At 42.9% G+C, this 18,359-nt stretch overlaps 3 protein-coding genes across 12 annotated transcripts in view; 1 reads left to right on the top strand and 2 right to left on the bottom strand.

The window, feature by feature from the left end:
* The window catches only part of RFX1 (regulatory factor X1), a 156,168-nt gene extending 155,632 nt beyond the window's left edge, over window positions 1–536 (top strand). For all 10 annotated transcript variants that reach the window (XM_042455710.1, XM_042455716.1, XM_042455711.1 and 7 more), the window contains one exon: window positions 264–536. In XM_042455710.1, the coding sequence (XP_042311644.1) occupies window positions 264–430 (167 nt within the window). In that variant the 3' untranslated portion in view covers window positions 431–536. The remainder of the gene's footprint in view (window positions 1–263) is intronic.
* The window catches only part of ALKBH7 (alkB homolog 7), a 511,499-nt gene that overhangs the window by 428,817 nt on the left and 64,323 nt on the right, over window positions 1–18,359 (bottom strand). The window lies entirely within an intron of this gene.
* The window catches only part of CC2D1A (coiled-coil and C2 domain containing 1A), a 149,059-nt gene that overhangs the window by 27,986 nt on the left and 102,714 nt on the right, over window positions 1–18,359 (bottom strand). The gene's annotated exons all lie outside the window — the stretch shown is intronic.

Raw genomic sequence — 18,359 nt, forward strand, 5'->3', positions numbered from 1 at the left:
AGTGGAGGTATGGTGTTTCAATGATGCATGTGTCCTAAGAGTCCAGAAGTCGCACCAAAGCCACACTTCAGCCCTAAGCACTGGAACGTGGCTTTGATGTGGCTTCTGGACTCTTAGGACGCATGCATCATTGAAACACCATACTTCCACTGTGACTCGAAGCAGCTTTATTTTGGCTGTCTGTAACAGGCCACAGTTTCTTATCGTGAGATTGAGTATATTCTAAGATTGTTTTAACCACCCCTCCTCTTTTTAAAAATCAGATGAGGAAGAGGAAGAGGAGGAAGAGAGCGATGAGGAAATGCCCCAGGAGTTATCTCTCAGCTCCAATGAGTCCAGCAGCTTAACCGCCGACCCCATGGAGCCACCCTCAAAGCTGGCACGGACAGACTCGCGAGGCATCTTTGTGCAAGCATTGCCCTCCAGCTAGAGTGACAAAAAGGGACTGACTGCTTAAATGGCCAGCAGGAGGCCAGGGTGCATCTTGCGCTGTGTTGTGCTGCCCTGCGATAAAGATGAGCTATTCCTGTCTCCGAGTGGTATGCAACGCGCTTTCATTTCACGCCTCTCTCCCCCTCCCCATCTGACCTGTTCCCACCCCAGTGCAGCCCAACCAAGTCCCCCATTAGGAATGTTCACTCTACAGAGCTGCGCAGCCCTTGGTGACCCTGAGGGAATGCTGGCACTGGCCCTTGGTTTTGCTGCTGGGATTGATTGGGTTTTGCCTTTTCCAAGCTACTTCTCTGGTTAGGTAGTTAGGAACTGGCTCAGATCTCACGCCCCATGCCCTTCATTTGTGGAGGGGGTGAGAATGTTCTTGCCTGGGGTCCAGGGTCCAGTACCAGTCTGGGGTGGGAGGCTCCACTCATACTGCTGGGGGTGGATGAAGGCTGTGCTTTGAAATCATAACACTGGCCCTGGCTCTCTTAAGGCCTTTATTTTTCTGCCTCATGGGGGAGCATAAAGAGATGCACCTTATCTGGTGAACCTGAGCAACCTGACCTACTTCGCTGCCCAGTTAAGCCACTGAGACTGCCACCTGCCCAGTTTGGGTTGAATGTCACTGTTTTGTGGGGAGGCTTTCCATGTGTCTGCCTGGGAGTTACCCTTGATCCTGGGTATCTGCCTTAGTTTTGTACTTCTGTTGGACACACAGGGTGGGTTTCTAGATGCTGGGAGTGTTCATTGGATTTAGGGCAGCTCATACCATCAACAATTGGGACAAGTTGAAAAAGATGATCCGGTGTTCTAGTCATCCCACAGCTTCAACACAGACTGTGGATTGTGTAACTGCTTTATGTGGAAGTAGCTGAGCCCACTAGTGGCTCTTCCCAGCATGGTGTGCACACTGCCTTAAGCTCATTGAGTGGGATGAAATGATAACTTGGATGAAAGAGTCTCCATGCAGTCACAACTGCACTTCCAAGTTCCCATATTGCTACAAATGCGTGCCTAATAACTGTGGGCATGTGCCACCTGCTGCTCCTGCCTTTTGAAGCCAAGCAGACTTAAACATGAAGAACAAGGTGTCTACAGGCAGTCAGGAAGCCAGCAAGCAGGGCTTCTTGTGAGAAGAGCAAGAGCTCTAAGCCTTCAGTATCATGGGTGTGGTGGGTATACCTGGATGTTGGCCTGACAATTCCAGGTTTGTAATTGGGGTCACTCTGAAATCTCCAGGTACTTGGAGGTAAACGATGCAGGGTTTATTCTTCCCTCCCCTGACAGTCCATCCTGTCACTGCTAGGTATAAAGGAGGAAAATCAGCCCCACAAAAACCATGTCTAACTACACAAATGCCTCTTTCATGCTGCAGACCCTTTTGGCTTATTCCACTGCTGCCCTTCCTCTGGTGTTTTTAGGGGTAGGGAGGCTAGCAGCAGCAAAATGTTTTTCTGGTGTTTTATTGTACTTGTTCATTAGTTTTGTTTTTGTATGCAGTTTTGAGCCTCTTGGCGCTCCTCCTGGTGGCGATATGTCTGATGTTTGTGGCTCTTGGGCAGATTTCAGCTCTGTGTTGAGATAAGTCAGGAAACCCACCTGCTCTTAGCGCAAAAGGCAAAGTGATCCCTTTGAATTCTGCCAGTGAGCCAAGCCTTGTGACTAGGGTGAGATACAGTACCAGCACTTTTACATCCATTGCCCCTTATTCTTGTGTCAGATCTGAGACAGCTGTGTCCTCACATTCTATCCATGTCGGGCTATCTTTTCCCAGTTGCCACATCTTTCTTACAATGGCTAACTCCAGTGCTGAGCAGCTCCTTTGGCTTGTAGAACTCAGCCACTTCTTGTTCTGCCTTCTGGCAATCATGGGTAACCCATTTCATCTCCCTGAATGCTCTGTTTTTTTAAAAGCCTTAGTTCAGATGCCATGATATACAGCACTGAAAATGCAACTTGCCTTTGCAGCTGCAAGGACAGAGAGAGAGGACTTTGGCCAAGGTGTGGAGAGCAGGATAAGGATAGTCCTATATTGTAGGTTATATTGCAGGAAGATGGCACTTTTGTAGGAGTTACTCCACTTAGTGTTAACTGTAGAATACAGTTGTATGCCAGCTACATATATTCTTGACAGCCCTGCATTGGCCACACTGCAAGAGTAGAGGCCAAAGGATTTGGACTAAATTTAAGACAGGTTGTATTGTTGATGTACCCCATTGGAGGTCAGTGGCATGTGGAGAAATAAGAGTGTGCAGCAGAATAGGGCTCATTGCAGAAATATGCCCAGGGCCAACATGAAGGGATTAGTGGCAGGTATGCCAAGGCTCATAACCTGTATGAGTAGCTGCGTCCTCATCCTTTGAAGTGCTTGTAGCAAAGTACGGAGCTCCGTTAGCAGTTGGTTTATTCTCCAGTGAGGCTGGATTGTTACAGGTGATGTTCCTGGCCTTAGCATCAGCACATTGACCTATCCAGGTCTAAAAGGTGAGACTCAAAAACAGCGCACCTATATAAAAACTATTTGCTCATTCTGGCTTTTAGAGCAATTTTCTTAAGTACTAAGGACAGTCTCCTTTGAATCCAGATCAGGGAAATTATTGTAGACTCCCTGAAAAGAACATCGGGGTAGCATGTTGGCAACAGAGCAATAAAAAATCCCCTAATGATACCTTTATTGGGCCAACTAAGATGCACATGTTGCAAGCTTTCGAAGCCTTCTTCATCGGGCAAGGTGTTAAAACCATACAGGAGATGTTAATGGACCTGCAGTTGCTGGGTTTTTTTGTTCCTTCAGATAGTATGGAGGGGTATTATTTGCAGGCTGGAATCTCCTCCCTCTGGTCAGGAAATTTAACTCCATTTGCAAAAAAAATCATACTTTTTGTTTTGCAAATGGATGTTAAATTTCTTGGGCTTTGAGCATCTCCCAGTGACCATATGTATGGTTTTTAATACCTTGCCTGATGAAGAAGCCAGTGGAGTTTTGAAAGGTAGGAACATGTAATTATACATTTTGGTTGGCGCAATAAAGGTATCCCTGAAACGAGTCCTCTACACAGTGCAATTTGAGGCAGTGCTTGTGTGTCTCTTTGTGTTGTAGATGGGCACCCAAAGGGCAGACACAGAAATGAAACCCTCTGGATTGTCCCTAAGCTGGTAGCAAGCCATCTCTGCTCTTAGACACATCATGTGAAATCTTGGGCATGTGTTTCTCCATAAATGTTCTCAGATGACAGCCTGATAATGCTTGTGGTCAATTAGCTTGTCAAATTGAGAACTCATTTCTGGTCTGTCTGTTTTCTGGGCAAGCAACTCTATGTCCTCATCCCTTCATTTCACATCAAAAACTGCTAACAGCTGGAGACGCCTTGTCCTAGCCCCAGCCACTACACCATCTTGTTTGCAGCCTCAACCAAATAGGTGTTCTCTCACTTTTAGCAACATTTGCCTGCTATTGACAGCCTAGAACCCCAACATCTGACCTAGTGAGACTTACAGCACCAGGATCAGAGACCTGCATTTTGCCTCCGATCCTTCTACTGAGGGCATTCCTGGCCAGCTGTTATTGCTGCAGTAGAATGGGTGGAGTGTATTAAACAGGACCTTGCCCACTGCAATAATAAAAAGCAAGCCATGTCAGTCTACAGTAGTGAAGGACTCCTTAAATTTGTTGCCTAGCCTGTGAGCCAGCAGATTTCTTGACAAACTTTGTGTGGGGGGAACATACAGGTGCCAACTTTTTCTTTTTGTTTTGCTCCTGTAGCAAAATGCTACACTGAAAAGGAGACTTTTGCACATAAAGCACCTCTTAGTTTTGAATACAACAGGTAGGCAGCATCTTGAAGATGCCAGTGGGATATTTTTCTGGTTGCTGGAAGTTTCATAGACATTACCCACCCTGCATACACATCTTCTCAGAAAAGCACCTTAGTTACCATACATGCGTATTCTGCCATTTTCACTAATGAGACCCAGCAGCACTTTGTTTATTCAGACATGATGTGCTTTGCTTTTACAATACGCTGTTCTGGTATACCTAAAACGAACATCAACTCCATTGTTGCAGATCTGTAAACATGCTTTGCTTTGTGAAGTGTTCAGGTATGTCCGTCAGTGAGAAAGGGGTACATTTCATGCCACAACAGGGAGAAGCCAATAAAGGGACAGGTCCTAATCGAGGTTCACAAAATAAAACTTCTGTTCCAGCATTCCTCCCCAGTCCCTGCTCTCTGAAATGTATGCAGATTGGCTTTTAGCTTTAGAAAAGTCCTAACTTTGGTAAGAAAAATGGATCTAGTTGTTTGCAAAAACTTTGCTTTCTGTGAGCTAGCTATTCCCTCTATGAACTGTGCAGAATGCTGGATCCACCAATCAGTCACACAGGACTCAACAACATGAATGAGCTTACCTTTGTATTCAGTTGCTGCCTTACACAACGACAAACCTTTCCCTCTGAACCAGGATTCTCTCTGTCCACCAAGCAGATTGGCTGCAGAGCAGCTAGGGACAGTTCTTAGAAGGCCCAACTCTGTTTGGGTGCTTCAGAAATACTTGCTAGCTGAGAACATAAGTAGCCCTTGGTTTTAAACAGAAATCAGTCCTTTGTTTTCCTCTCTGTACTAGTAACTAAGCAAATAGGTTTGGTTACTTCCCGCTTTAGAGAAAGTAATCACTCTTTTGGTTTGTAACTGAATATTAGATATTCTAGTTTTAAACAGAAAAAAATATCTGTGCTTTTATATGTAATTACTAATTCTTGTTCTATAAACCACCTAAATATTGTGAGATTGGTGAAGATAAATTACTTGATATTTTTGGGTTTTTCAACCATCATGGCCTTATTTGTTCAATTTTTCCAGTGTTTTAAACCTGTGATATAGATGTTTATTGCAAAATCTACATATTGTATAAAATATATATTTTGTGTCAATCTTTTTGTGCGGCGACAGCAGCTTTAGCTGCACTATAGACTTCAAGTGGAGTTTGAAGAGCTTTGTAGGTGTCCTGGGTCCATGAGATGGGCAGTGCCTGTGGTCAGATGATGTACGTGTGTGTAGTCTAGAGTGCAAAAGCTGTTTTCTACCTTTTGTAGTTCTTTCTTAAGAAATAAATTCAGCTGTGTTCTTTGCCTAGAATGCTGCTTGCTTACTCTTCCCAAAGTAAAAGTTCGTTTTTGTGCTAACCAAAGAACAGGACAGGCTCTGTGACTCTGACAAATCTTAAGGGCAAAACTAGATGCCATGTGAACTATAATAAAAATGTAGTTTTCAACTATTAAATAACTGTTGCAGGGATGGGGGGTACAGGATCATAGTAGACAAGATTAACTTCCAAACCACAAGGAAGAGGCCACACTGAGATGCAATTAAAATCCCCTCTCCACAATCCCAGGAAGGCCTTGGACATCTTTTTAAGAACTGGATGTTAGTTGCTTATATCTGATTAACACTTCATCTTGTTTGGGCATTTTGAAGAAGGGTAATAAGAGCCCAGAAACTGACAATATATTTTAATGTGAAGACCTGGTATTTGTTTGGTATTTCTCTGATGTATGACAGTTGTGCTACATGTGAAGCAAAACAAGGCAAGTTTTTCAGAGGTTTTTGTTTCCGTCAGAGATAGTCTAAAAATTGCCTTTACTCATGCAGACTATGACTTGTTACAGCTGTACAAAAGAGTTCATAAGGGAAAAAACAAGACAAAATCTTGATACTGTTACCTCTGGGTTTTGCTTGTATGTTTTCTGCATTTATGAGAAAACACATCCCATTCCAAGACAGGTTTCAGAACTGGAGAAGAAGTGCTTCCTCCCCTACCCCTAATCCACCATGAATTTTATCATTATTAAGATGGTTACAGATAAGGCTTTTATCATGCTAGTGCTTTAAATCATTCACTTAATTTTACAGGGGTTTCTGATATTGCCCTTCTCCATTAATACATCCTTATTTTTCTTACTAAAAAGTATTAAGTAGAAAAATGCAAGGAGCTCTCTGTCTGAAAATAATTCAGTTGCATTATTCTTTGTACCAAAATATAAGAAAGTCCATGCTCATGACACTGAAAGGTCACATGCTCTCGAGTCCCGCTTTGTGGCCTACAGAGAAACCACAAGGAAAACAAGAGTGTAACAGATGTTTTCTGCTAATGTTCCACAACACAGCACCTCTGATACGGGGACTAATACATAACCATCATGATTAGTAACTACTGATAGATTTAACATCCATGAATTTGTAAACTTTCCTCCCAAAGCCATCATCCATATTGGCACTATCCCTCAATATGGTACTCGAGTTTCAGTGTCTTAGGTGCTATATGAATAGTACTTTCTTTTCTCCTGAATCTCTCAACATTCAGCTGCAATGGATTTCCCTGTTCTTTTACTGAGAGGAAATTTTCTCCAACACAATATTTCTATCGTGACCACACTGAGCTAGTGTGGCATAGTGATTTAAGTGCCAGCCCAGGACTCACGGAGACCAGGATACACATCTTCACACTGCCATAGAAGACCCATGGAGTGCCTTAGAGAAAGGCAATGGCAAACCACCTCAGAATAAATCTTGGTTGGAAAAGGGTCACCAGAAGTCAGAAATGACTTTAAGGTACACAACCTCTGCCAACACTACTCACCTACTATAAGCAACAATCTTAACCAGCATATTATTTTCTTATAGGGACTTGGTTCATACTTATTATTATTATTATTATTATTATTACAATTACCTTTTTCTGCACGCTATCCAACTTTACTATAATATCCTTCTTGGGAGGTGACTTTAATTACACACAGTATTCCGATGGGGTCACAGCACAGATTTGTATAAAAACACTTTCTACAAATCATGATGCTATTATTTTTTGGCATTATAAGAAGTGACTTATTTTGACATCTTTCCTATGACTCCCAGAGGAATACATCACTGTATAACAACACACAGCATGGAAGGCACAACCATGCTGCAGTTGTAAGCATGGCTGTATCTGTCTTGTACTGGTTGCATAGGAGAAAAGTGGGATATAAGAAAATCCATCTTTTCACTTGCTACCAGAAGCTGAACACTCTTATTTTGACTTACTTACCTTGGCTATGCTGTCAAGGCAAGCTACAAAAAGCAACTTCCACTCACATAAGCATTCTTTGGTTTGTAGTCAGTGTATAATCTCAAGTGTGACTATTTCACTTTCTATGGTGGTCAGGAGACTATGGCCTCAAATCCCCACTGAGCTTACTCTATAAGGAAAAATGAAACGACAAGAGCCAATGTCAATTTAAATGTTTATTGCAGGAACAGAAAACCTGCTTGGACAATTAGGATGGGTTAAGGGGTGGCATCTATTAAGAGGGGGGGGGGAATCACTCCTCCAATGGGAGTGGTGGTGAAGTGCCTGAAACAAGAATGACATTCAAAATAGGGAAGAGGGTTTGGTCTCCTAAAAACAGATTTTAATTGCCCTGGGTCATTAATGCTTTAGCACCAGGGGAGGGCAAACCCTGTGTGAAGACTTGCACCTGCTGAACATCCTTGTGGCTTCACAGAGTAGACAGATGCAGTTAGTGGAGAGTGGGGGCTCCTGCATACAGGAGTTGCTTTCTAGGGATGGCACAAGCTCACGCTAGAACTTATGCGGTCCAACCCCGAGACAAGCCTTAAAGGAAGTCAGTTCTTCAGAGCATCTGAAAGTGGGCTTGTGGTCCCCATCCCATATGCAGAGATCCTGAAGCACGGTGCAGATCTATCCACAGACAGGTCCAACACAATCAAGGTAAGCTGGGCAATTGTTGGTCAAAAGGGGATGGGAATTAAAAACAACTTTTAACAAGGAGGTAGTTGAATCTGACACACATTATGGCCGGGAAATGAACTACTGATGCAAGCTTCTTTGAACCTGACTTCATAAGACAATCCCTGTGTAGCGCTCATTGTCTGCAAGGGAATTTCAAGGAGCAGCCTGCAGGGGGAAAGAGACAAGCAAGTTAGCTACATTACACACTGTGCAGCCTCTACAACCTCAGGAACAGGTTGCCTTTCAAAACACCCGAGGATAGAAGCTGCCAAGAATCCAACAGATTACCATTTAGGGCACCATGGTAATTGGTCAGAACATAAGGAATGTGTGAACTCCTTTTCTGGAATTACAAGTCAACATGGCCAATAACTGGCATTTCTATATGAGCCAAAGCTCTCTTTGAATTGCAAATGAGGTGTGAGGAGGAAACCTGTTACAGACAGCCCAAATAAAGCTGCTTCGAGTCACAGTGGAGGTATGGTGTTTCAATGATGATGCGTCCTGCAGTCCCGACACCAAAGCCACGCTCCAGCCCTAAGGACTGGAGCATGACTTTGGTGTGGCTTCTGGACTCTTAGGACGTATGCATCATTGAAATACCATACCTCCACTGTGACTCGAAGCAGCTTTATTTTGGCTGTCTGTAACAGGCCTATAAATCATAATTTGGGGCCAAAAAAGGCCCATTAAAAACACTGAGCAGCTTGATCAGCTTCTGTGGAACCGCTATGGTTAGCTCTGACTAGTTAGCCTTGCCTTTATATCACCAGGCAGAGAATAGGGAAGAATATTTAATCTTCTTTTAAAAAAATTAAAAATAATATTTTAAATTCAGACTCACCCATGTGGATATTTCTCCCACAGCATTCCTAGCCTTTTGTGTCCATGTTCTTTCTTTTCTCAATTATAATAGAATTACCAACATATTTGTAAGATTTAGGATCTAGATCTTGGATCATTCTTCCGGTAGTTTAGAATCTAAAAAGACTCACGTGGTGCATCGACACTATAAAAATAATGCAGTTTGACACCACCTTAACTGCAATGGCTGCATCCTACAGAAACCCGGGATTTGTACTTTTGTGAGGCATTGGCATTCTGGCAGAAAATGCCAAAGGCCTTGTAAAACTACAAACCCCAGGCCTCCATAGGATGGGGCTACAGCACTTAAAGTGGTGCCCAGCTGCATTATTTCTACAAGGTAGATGCCCCCTTGGTTTAGCATTTGATAGAAAGTTTCAAAGGAAGGCAGGATTTCAGTTTTGGTAAAGGTTCAGGACTGTGGGTATACCAGTTATTCTGGATGTACTTATGCTGAGAAGCTTTTCTAGATTTTTCAGTATCAATATTGGATATCCTGATTACCTTATTGGTAAAAAAAAGCATCAATGCAAAATGGATTTTGTTTTTAAATAGAATTTTGGTATCTTCCAAGTTGATATGAACAATATGCACAGCTGATTAGCTCAGTTCACTGGAGTATGCAAAGCAGCCACAAGTGTTTTTATACCTTTTTATGGCTTCAGCCACAAAGAAAGGAAGTCGCACTCAACTGAGGAGGGCTTACTTTGAGTAAACCTGCTTAAGATAAGGCTGACAAGGTCACTAACTACACTAACTTAAGAACAGTCCTACTAGGTGCCTGTGAGAAAAAGCAACTTAGGTAGAATTGACTGCCATTCCTTTGTTTCAGGCTAACAGCCACTCCCAAATGAGAAATCCAGCTGGCCAGTGAATCAGTCCTTGCTCTGCTCCCCTCCCTGATTCTATCAATTCTGTTGTGATAAAGGAGCCTCAGGAAAGCCAGAACTGGGAAAGGTTACATTTTAAGATTGTAATTCCCAGAATCTTATAGCCTGAATTAAGCAGCACTAAATGCTTAGGCCAACTCACTTATGCTTTGGAGCAAATATTGTCAGATGACTTCAGATGTAATGTTTCAGAAGAAAAGTAAGGAGGCTCTATTGGAGAGTGAAGAAAACATTTCCCCTGCTTAAAAAAATTAGGAGAACCAGTATAATGTAGTGATTTGAACATTATACAGCTCTGGAGACCAGGGTTTAATTCCCTGCTCAGCCATGAAATCCACTGGCTGACCTTGAGCAAGTCACTCTCTTTCAGCCTCAGGCAGGCAGTGGTGAACCTCTTCTGAACAAATCTTGCCAAGAAAAGCCCATGATAGTTTCACCTTAGGGTTGGCATAAGTCTGTAATGACCAACAGCAAAGATATTAGGCGGGATGATATGGCCTGAAGAGGAAATGATGAACCATTTATGATGGATGCGTGGAAGAAACTTAGGTGGGATACAAACCGCCGCTTTGCGGCACTTCCCCGCCGCCGCCGTTTGCTCCGTGCAGGAGCCGCAGCAGCCAAACCGCGCAACTCCCGCGCGGAGCAAAAAAGAAGCTCCATTTCGGAGCTTCTTCTTGCGGCGCACTGATGACGTTGCGAAGCGCCGCTGGCGCATTCGCGACGTCATAGGCGCCGCGACACGTCTGGACGCGATGCGTCCAGTATGTAAAGATGGCGGCGCCCATGTAGAAGGGGCGCCGCCATCTTGTACGTATAGGATACATACTAGGGTTAGGGGGGTGCAGAAGCACCGTCCCTTCCTAACCCTAGTACGTATCCTATACGTACTATATGGCGGTTTGTATCCCGCCTTAGATTTTTAAAAGAGCATACTATTGACTGGGGAAGCTATGCAGATGAAGGTGAAAAGGAGGCAGGAATGTAGATTAGGCAAAGGACTTTGGCAGACATTTCTTCAAAGTGTCAACAGAAAGATTAGCACCTCTGAAACAGTGGTTAACAAAGATCTGCTTGTCACAGGCTATGGGGTGTATGGGTCAGGTTTGTCTGTTTGTACTATGAAATGAGCTGGTTCATGGTGTAATGCAGGAGTGGAGAACCTTTGTTTTTGTTGAGGGCTGGTCATACACAGCTGGGTGTGACTGGGCCAGACCGAAATAAGAGCAAGACCATCTCTTTTCTTTCTGCAAAGCCTCCTGCCTGCACCTCTCTTCTGTCCTCCCCACCCAGCAGGCTGGCAGCCAGGTGACAAGTTGTTCTTGCCAGGGGTTTGTAACTCTGACTTGCAGAAACTTTTTGAAATTAGGCCAAGGTCCAAAGGTTGTTGCTCCTAGTGCAGTAGGTTGTAGCTTGGATTTAGTTGCAGGGATGCCTGAACTCAGATCCTCATTAGCCACTATGTGACAAGAAGGCTTAGAATCATAGAGTTGGAAGAGAACATAAAGGCCATCCAACCTCCTTCTGCCATGCAGAGAATCATAGTCAAAGCATCCTTAACAGATGGCCATCCAGCCTCTGTTTAGAAACCTCCAAGGAGGGAGACTCTACTGCTCTCCAAAGGAGTGTGTTCCACTGTCGACCAGCTCTTACTGTCAGAAAGTTCTTCCTAATGTTGAGGTGGAATCTCTTTCCCTGGAGCTTGCAGCCATTGTTCTGTGTTCTAGTTTCTGGAGCAGCAGAAACAATCTCGCTCCATCCTCAGTGTGACACCCCTGAGAGCTTGACAGTCTCAGAGTGAGGTCAGGGGTAATGTTTAAATAGAAGCTGCAGCAGGTTGTGGTATGAAATTGGCTTTAAAAGTGAAAAATTCAGTCTGGGTCCAGCAACAAACTACTACCCAGCCAGAAGAAGAATAAAACCTCTAGGAAAACTTCATTATATTCACTGATCCCCCCCTCCCCAATTTCTTATGCAAAAGCCACACACCATAAATAAAATATTACATTGTTGTTGTGCATTCTCAAGTTATGGGTTGGACTGGATGGCCCTTGTGGTCTCTTCCAACTCTATGATTCTGTTTGTGACCTATGGCAACCCTAAGGCATATCTATCACAGAGTTTTCTTAGTAAGGTTTGTTCAGAAGTTCAGAAAGTTTGGGGCCACAAAAAGGACTTTGGAGGCTTGGTGTGGCCCATAGGCTGCATGTATTTTCAACCCTGGTGTTGATCTTAAAAATACTGTAAAAGCTGAATTCACATACATGCACACATCATATAAATAAAATAAAGAAATGATATGATTAAGTCAGTTGTCCCTCTTGACTCTTCATCTGTATTTCAGGAAGACCCCTTGCTTTTTAAACTGATTACTGCTGTTATTATTTTAACAAAGCACACTTAACATACTTATCCATATCTTATTCTTAAAAAGGAAGCATTTTAAAAGCCACTGCAAAACTGTTCTGTGAAACAGAGATGGGATGTATGGGTCATGTCCTGGGGGCTGGGCAACCTGTATTGTCCATACCTGGCTTTTGCTGCATGTCTTCTTCTCCACCTGAAGACTTTGGTTTTGGGGAAGGAAAAGCCTTGTTTGCACTGATCATGGTACCAGTACTTCCAAGCTGGCCTCAATACTCTACAAACATTACTTCTGTCTTCATCATGAGTCTTGCTTAGTTTGCAGGATTTTGAAGATAACGGAACCCATTTAGGCCACCCTAAAGTCATATTTTGAGGAATGGCATGGTTATAAATAAGATGAATAAAGAATAATTTGGAAGTGAATAAACAGATTTGGCTCACATGTGATCTCTTTGAAGATTGTTGCCATAAAGTGTTTTTCTTTTGTTCTCAGGCTTCTCTAACATCTTCACCTTCTCCTGACGGTAAGTGTTTATCTGTCACGTATGCTAAGATAGACATTTTCTGGACTGCCTTATCACAGTGGGATTGTTCAGCTGGGAAATTCTTGTGCACAAACTCCATTGAAACACACAGCAATCACACCTTTGTGCAAAAGTGTGGTCTTCTCTTCTGAGTGAGTCCATTGGGCTTCTGTGTTCTCTCCATGACTCATGAAATCCCAGTCCCATCTTGCCCACAGCTACAGCTTTTGCTCAACCCTCTGCTTTACCCAGTTTCTTGCAGCCAGGTGTGATACAATAACTCTAAAACATGTTTCAGCAATTGTGGCAGGTGCAGGGGCCAATTTTCCACCTCTGCAGAGGCCGCAATGTATCATTTTTGGTTGCAGAATCAGCCGGACATCACAACTGGAAGTGGCTTCCAGTTGAGACTTGTCGGATCTGTTGTAGATTTACATAGCAGGGATCTGCTTGTGGGGGATTCCAGAATTAGATCTGATGCTCCTGGAGGATTCCAGGACTGCTGTGTATTTCAAGTTTAAAAAATGCCCATTAAAAAAGTAAAAACATTGCAGGGGGGCTGGGGCTTTGGGTGGCCTGCGGAAAGCATGAAGGTACAAAAAAGGGCCCTGAACTCTGCTTAACGCCTATGAGCCAAAGAGTTCCCAAGGTGCTTCTCCTCAGGTGTTTTTGTAACTTACTACTGCATACGTATATCAGAACTTTCACACATGCCCAGCTGAAAATGTCTTCCTGTAAAAGGACTCTGAGGGTTGGAGGTACTTTCATTGAATACTCTGACTCGTTTGTTCTAAGGAACAACAGGTGAGGAAAGCTGGACTTTTATATACAGTACCTCTTAACTTGCTGATACAGCCTTGTAGGGCATTCAGATAAAAACATAATCATGGGACTTTCCAGCCTGCGTTCAGGCTGTGTTTCTCTTTTACCCTTCTGTGATGAAGGTGTTGGAGAACTGGCCAACTAAGCAATCTTTGGTCTGTTACAGATGCCAAAATAAAGCTGCTTCGGGTCTCTTTGGAGGTATGCTGTTAAATGATGCATTGCATCCTAAGAATCTGAAACGCACCAAAGCTGCACTCCAGTGCTTAGGAATGGAGTGTGGCTTTGGCACGACCTCCCGGACTCTTAGGACCCATGCATCATTTAAATAGCATACCTCCAAAGAGACCTGAAGCAGCTTTATTTGGCAGTCTGTTAACAGGCTCTTATCTCACCTTCAGCCATTACTCTAGCCCATCCAACATGGATTCCATTTTTCTTCACCTCTTCATTTAACTAAGCAGCGTACATTGCCCTTAATCCATTCCTTGACCCATATACAACCAAACACCTCTTTCCTGCCCCTTTTTAATTCTAGTGACACCAGAGCTCTCTTGAGATCAAGATCCCCCCCCCCTGCTAAACCAACCCACAGTTGTGTATTATGGCCGGAGGGTTGCTTTTCAACTCACTTGTTTTGGGCATCACAAATAGGGTGCATCAGCAGAACGCTTATTTAGCCCTTGGATTTAGGACCCTGAATGGGCCTGGCAACTCTTTCTGAATCTGACTTATGAATTCCTTACCAGGAGAAGTAGCCTTGGGTCCAGACTTGAGTTGGCTCCTGTCCCACCCAAGAGAGCTGTGAGGACAGCTGCCAAAGAGACACTGCAAAATGTAACATGTCAGCGATGGTGGGTACTACAAGAGACAAGGTCTACTGTTAAGTAAGGGACAGGCCAGGTGCTCAGATGAGCCCATACCCAAGGTCTGTGGCTGAAGCTCTTCTGCTATCCAGTAGAAGCAAAAGGGCAAAAGTAGGCCTGTGTCCATACTCCACCCGATGTAGACCTTAAGAGAGAAATGGCAGAGAAGTTGGCATCCTGAAAATCTCATCTTTCATTGAAAATAAATGTCTTAACTGAGCAGGTCTCTGGACTTTTTGGCTGCAACTATTGGCTTAAAGTGTGGAGGGCAGCCTTCCTTGTGGGACCGCAGGTACTGAGAGTAGGAAAAGTGCGACTCTCTTTGGTAAGTTATGATAGGACCCTGTATCGCTTATGGACATATTTGGAAGAAAAAGCACATATAGAAATATCTTGGGCGGGGGGGGGGATACTTTTGTCCCACTTCATAACTGACAAAAAACAGATGAATGACTAATATGCTGTTTGCTTGTTAACATTTATACCCCATCTTTCCTCCAGTGAGCTCAGGTGGCATACATGGCTTTTTTCTTCCCCATTTATTTTCATAGCAAATCCATGAAATCTTTCACCTGAGGGTGAGTGGCTGGCCCAAGACTACCAGTGCTTTCATGATAGTGGAGATTTGAACCTGGCTCTCCCTAGTCTTACGTTATCCATACATACTAACTATGAGACCACATGGTTCAGAGAGGATTCACTCCAGGTTGAGATCCAAAATAGGGTCATGGCAGGAAAGACTTTTTGACTGTGATCTCATGAGGACATGCCAGGCATAGCTCTCTGCAGCTACTGGGTGAACTCTTAACAATACCCATCTCTTAACATGAGTGATCCTGATGCACTGAAAAGTGCCATGGAGGATTCCAGAGGTCACACTCTGTTCTTTCTAGAAAAAGGCTGCTGGCGTTCACCTTGCTGTATGTGGGTGCCCTCAGTGCAACTGGCCAAGACCATATGTGTACCCTCCAGTGTTTCACAAATGAAAACTAGGACTTACATATCCAAGAGATCAAAAAAGCACGAATTAGGAGGTGCTGCAGCTGTTTACTTTGCCAGAGTGTACAGGAAAGACAAAATTCTGCCTTCTCCTCTCCTCTCTCACAATGGTAAATTAAACTCAAATTTTTTTGCACTTTGAATTCATTTTGTAGCAGTTGAATAAACCGAACAAAGGGGACAATGAGAGGATGGAGAGAGAAACTTGGACATTTAAAAAGCAGCTGGAAAAGGACTAAAGAGGATTAAATAAGACTGTCCTTGTCACACACAGGAACAGTGAAGGATATGGTACTACCGTGTAGTTCAACAAGTTTGTCAGTGGCACAAGAGATCGCATAGGATTAGAACTGATCCTGTTGTTGTTGTTGTTGTTGTGTATTTTTATTTATATAGCACCATTGCTGTACAGTAAACCACAAAAAAGGTGGGTCCACACTACTACACCGGGGGGAGGGGAGGAAAGAATAATAAATATATAAAACTAATAAGATAATTGTAAACAAATTACCCAGATAAAATACCAAAATACAGTATAATTATAAAGCAAACTAACACATGCATATAATTAAAAACAGAACATATATAAGCAATATTAAACTAACATTCCAAAAGCTTTGAAAAATAAATTTTTAACTGAAAGTATATGTACAAGGAGTGCAGTCTACAAATGTTCAGGGGCAATTCCAAAAGTAGGAGCACCAAGTGAAAAGAATGAACTATGAATGAACCAAGGAAAAGCCAACCCTTGGATGAATCAGAAGCCTAGCAGTTCCTAGAACAAGAGCTTGAGCAGGGTGCAAAAAAGAAATAAGGGCTGCACATTAAGGGACAGCTAGGTGTATAGGGCTTTGACTATCAAACAAGGAGCTGTATTGAATCTTAGAAGGCATGGGTATGAATGAAGAGATATTAAAAGTGGGGTAAACATGATCAAAACATTGTCCAAAAGGTAATCTTAGCAGCATAATGTTGAATGGAAACCAGAGGGACTAAGATGAGATAATGGAGACCAGTCAAAATAATATTACAGTAATCAAGATGGGAATGAACCCAAGACATGAACAATGTCTTAGCAGAGAAAGCAGGAGGGAAAAGTCTGGTTTTGGCAAAGTTATTAAAGAGAGAAAAAAATATGCATACGACTTGCTTACTGGCCTCATGTGAGGAACAAAAGACAAGAATAAGAAGAAGAACGCCAAAACTACATGTTACTTCACAGGAAAAATGGGAAACATTATTAACAGTGATGGGGATGTATGTTGTAAAAAAGGTTTTGGGGGAAATAATAATATAATAATAGTTTTGTCTTTGCCATGTTAAGTTTTAGGCAATGATGAAGCACACCTGCGGAGATAGTTGAAAGACTTGCCTGTAATCCAGTGTAGAGAGTTCTGGAATGGAAAACACAACTGAGCATCATCGACATAAAGATGCTATGGAACCATATGAACTGATAAGATTACCCAAAATAGTGTATAACGAGAAACTAACAAGGACCCAGAACAGTTGAAAACTGAACAGTAACCTCTATTCATGAAGTGAATCCACAAACAGAACAGATCAAGTGTGGCAAAGACTGTACAGAGATCAAGCCAGGATAAGTACAGACTTGGCCTGAAGGGGATCACTTGCGTATTTGTAGAGCTGTTCTGCAGAGTGCAAAAGGCAAAATCCAATTGAAGGGATGTGCTACAGAAATAAAAGAAAGAAAGTCAGGCAACTACATAAACAGATTTCAAAACTTTTGAGAGAAGGTAACAGTGAAACCAAGTGATATTAGAAAAAAACGATCAAGTGAAGGGCTTCTGTAAGTTTTACGACTCTCTAAAATTGGAAACTCTAGCATTGTTCACTCATTGTGGGTAGTTGTTTAGGTTCAGGCTGCTTGAGTGAAATATCAGATTCTACTCTGCACATGCTTTATTCCCTAATACCAATGTGGTATAGTGGTTTGAGCTTGGACTACCACTCTGGGACCAAACTTCCAGGTGATCTTGGGCAAATCACACTCTCAGCCTCAGAGGAAAGCAAAGGCAACCCCTCCCTCTGAACAAACTTGCCAGAAGCCCCATGATAGGTTCACATTAGAGTTGCCATAGGTGGGCACACAACAACAACCCAACAGACTGAAAAACCTGGATCCAGCAGTGTGCATTGGTATCTCAGTTATCTGTAGATAACCTTGCGATGTGAGTTGCTGGCTCACACTGTGTTTTGATTCAGGTAAATGGAAGGCAATGCAACCAACCAACCACAACCCTTCTTCATGTCTATTGCAATGCATTATTCTTCTGCTTATGCCTAAAAAAAATGCTGAATGTGTTTCCCTGACAGATTTCCATATAATCTGTGAGTTCCTCAAAGCCGCTTCTCAGAGGGTTCTTCTCACTACAAGATCAACAATGGTAGTAGAGCTTTCCTAAAAGGCAGGGAGAAGAATTTGCTATGTAGAGTGATGATAAAGAGGCCTACCCAGAATTCTGTTATGTATGCTAGACTGCTACCCAGAATTCTCTGTAATGGGTGAGGAAACTTATTTCTCTACAAGGGTCACATTCCTTCTGGTGTAATTGTCAAGGATGACTGCTGGGGGTGTGGGAGCAATAAAGCAGAAAACACTGCTAGGTGAAGCCAGACCCCAAAACTAGGGGGTGGGTAGTAAAAAACATTTCATCCTATTTTCTCTTTCTGATACCTCCTTTTTCTTTTCACTTCCTTTCTGATATTGCCCTTTCTCTATCTGAGTAATAGTAATGGATGAAAATACAGTATTTGCTACAGGAATACCATAAGCT

Source organism: Sceloporus undulatus, chromosome 2, assembly GCF_019175285.1.
Source record: "Sceloporus undulatus isolate JIND9_A2432 ecotype Alabama chromosome 2, SceUnd_v1.1, whole genome shotgun sequence".
In the NCBI taxonomy this organism is placed as follows: Eukaryota; Metazoa; Chordata; class Lepidosauria; order Squamata; family Phrynosomatidae; genus Sceloporus; species Sceloporus undulatus.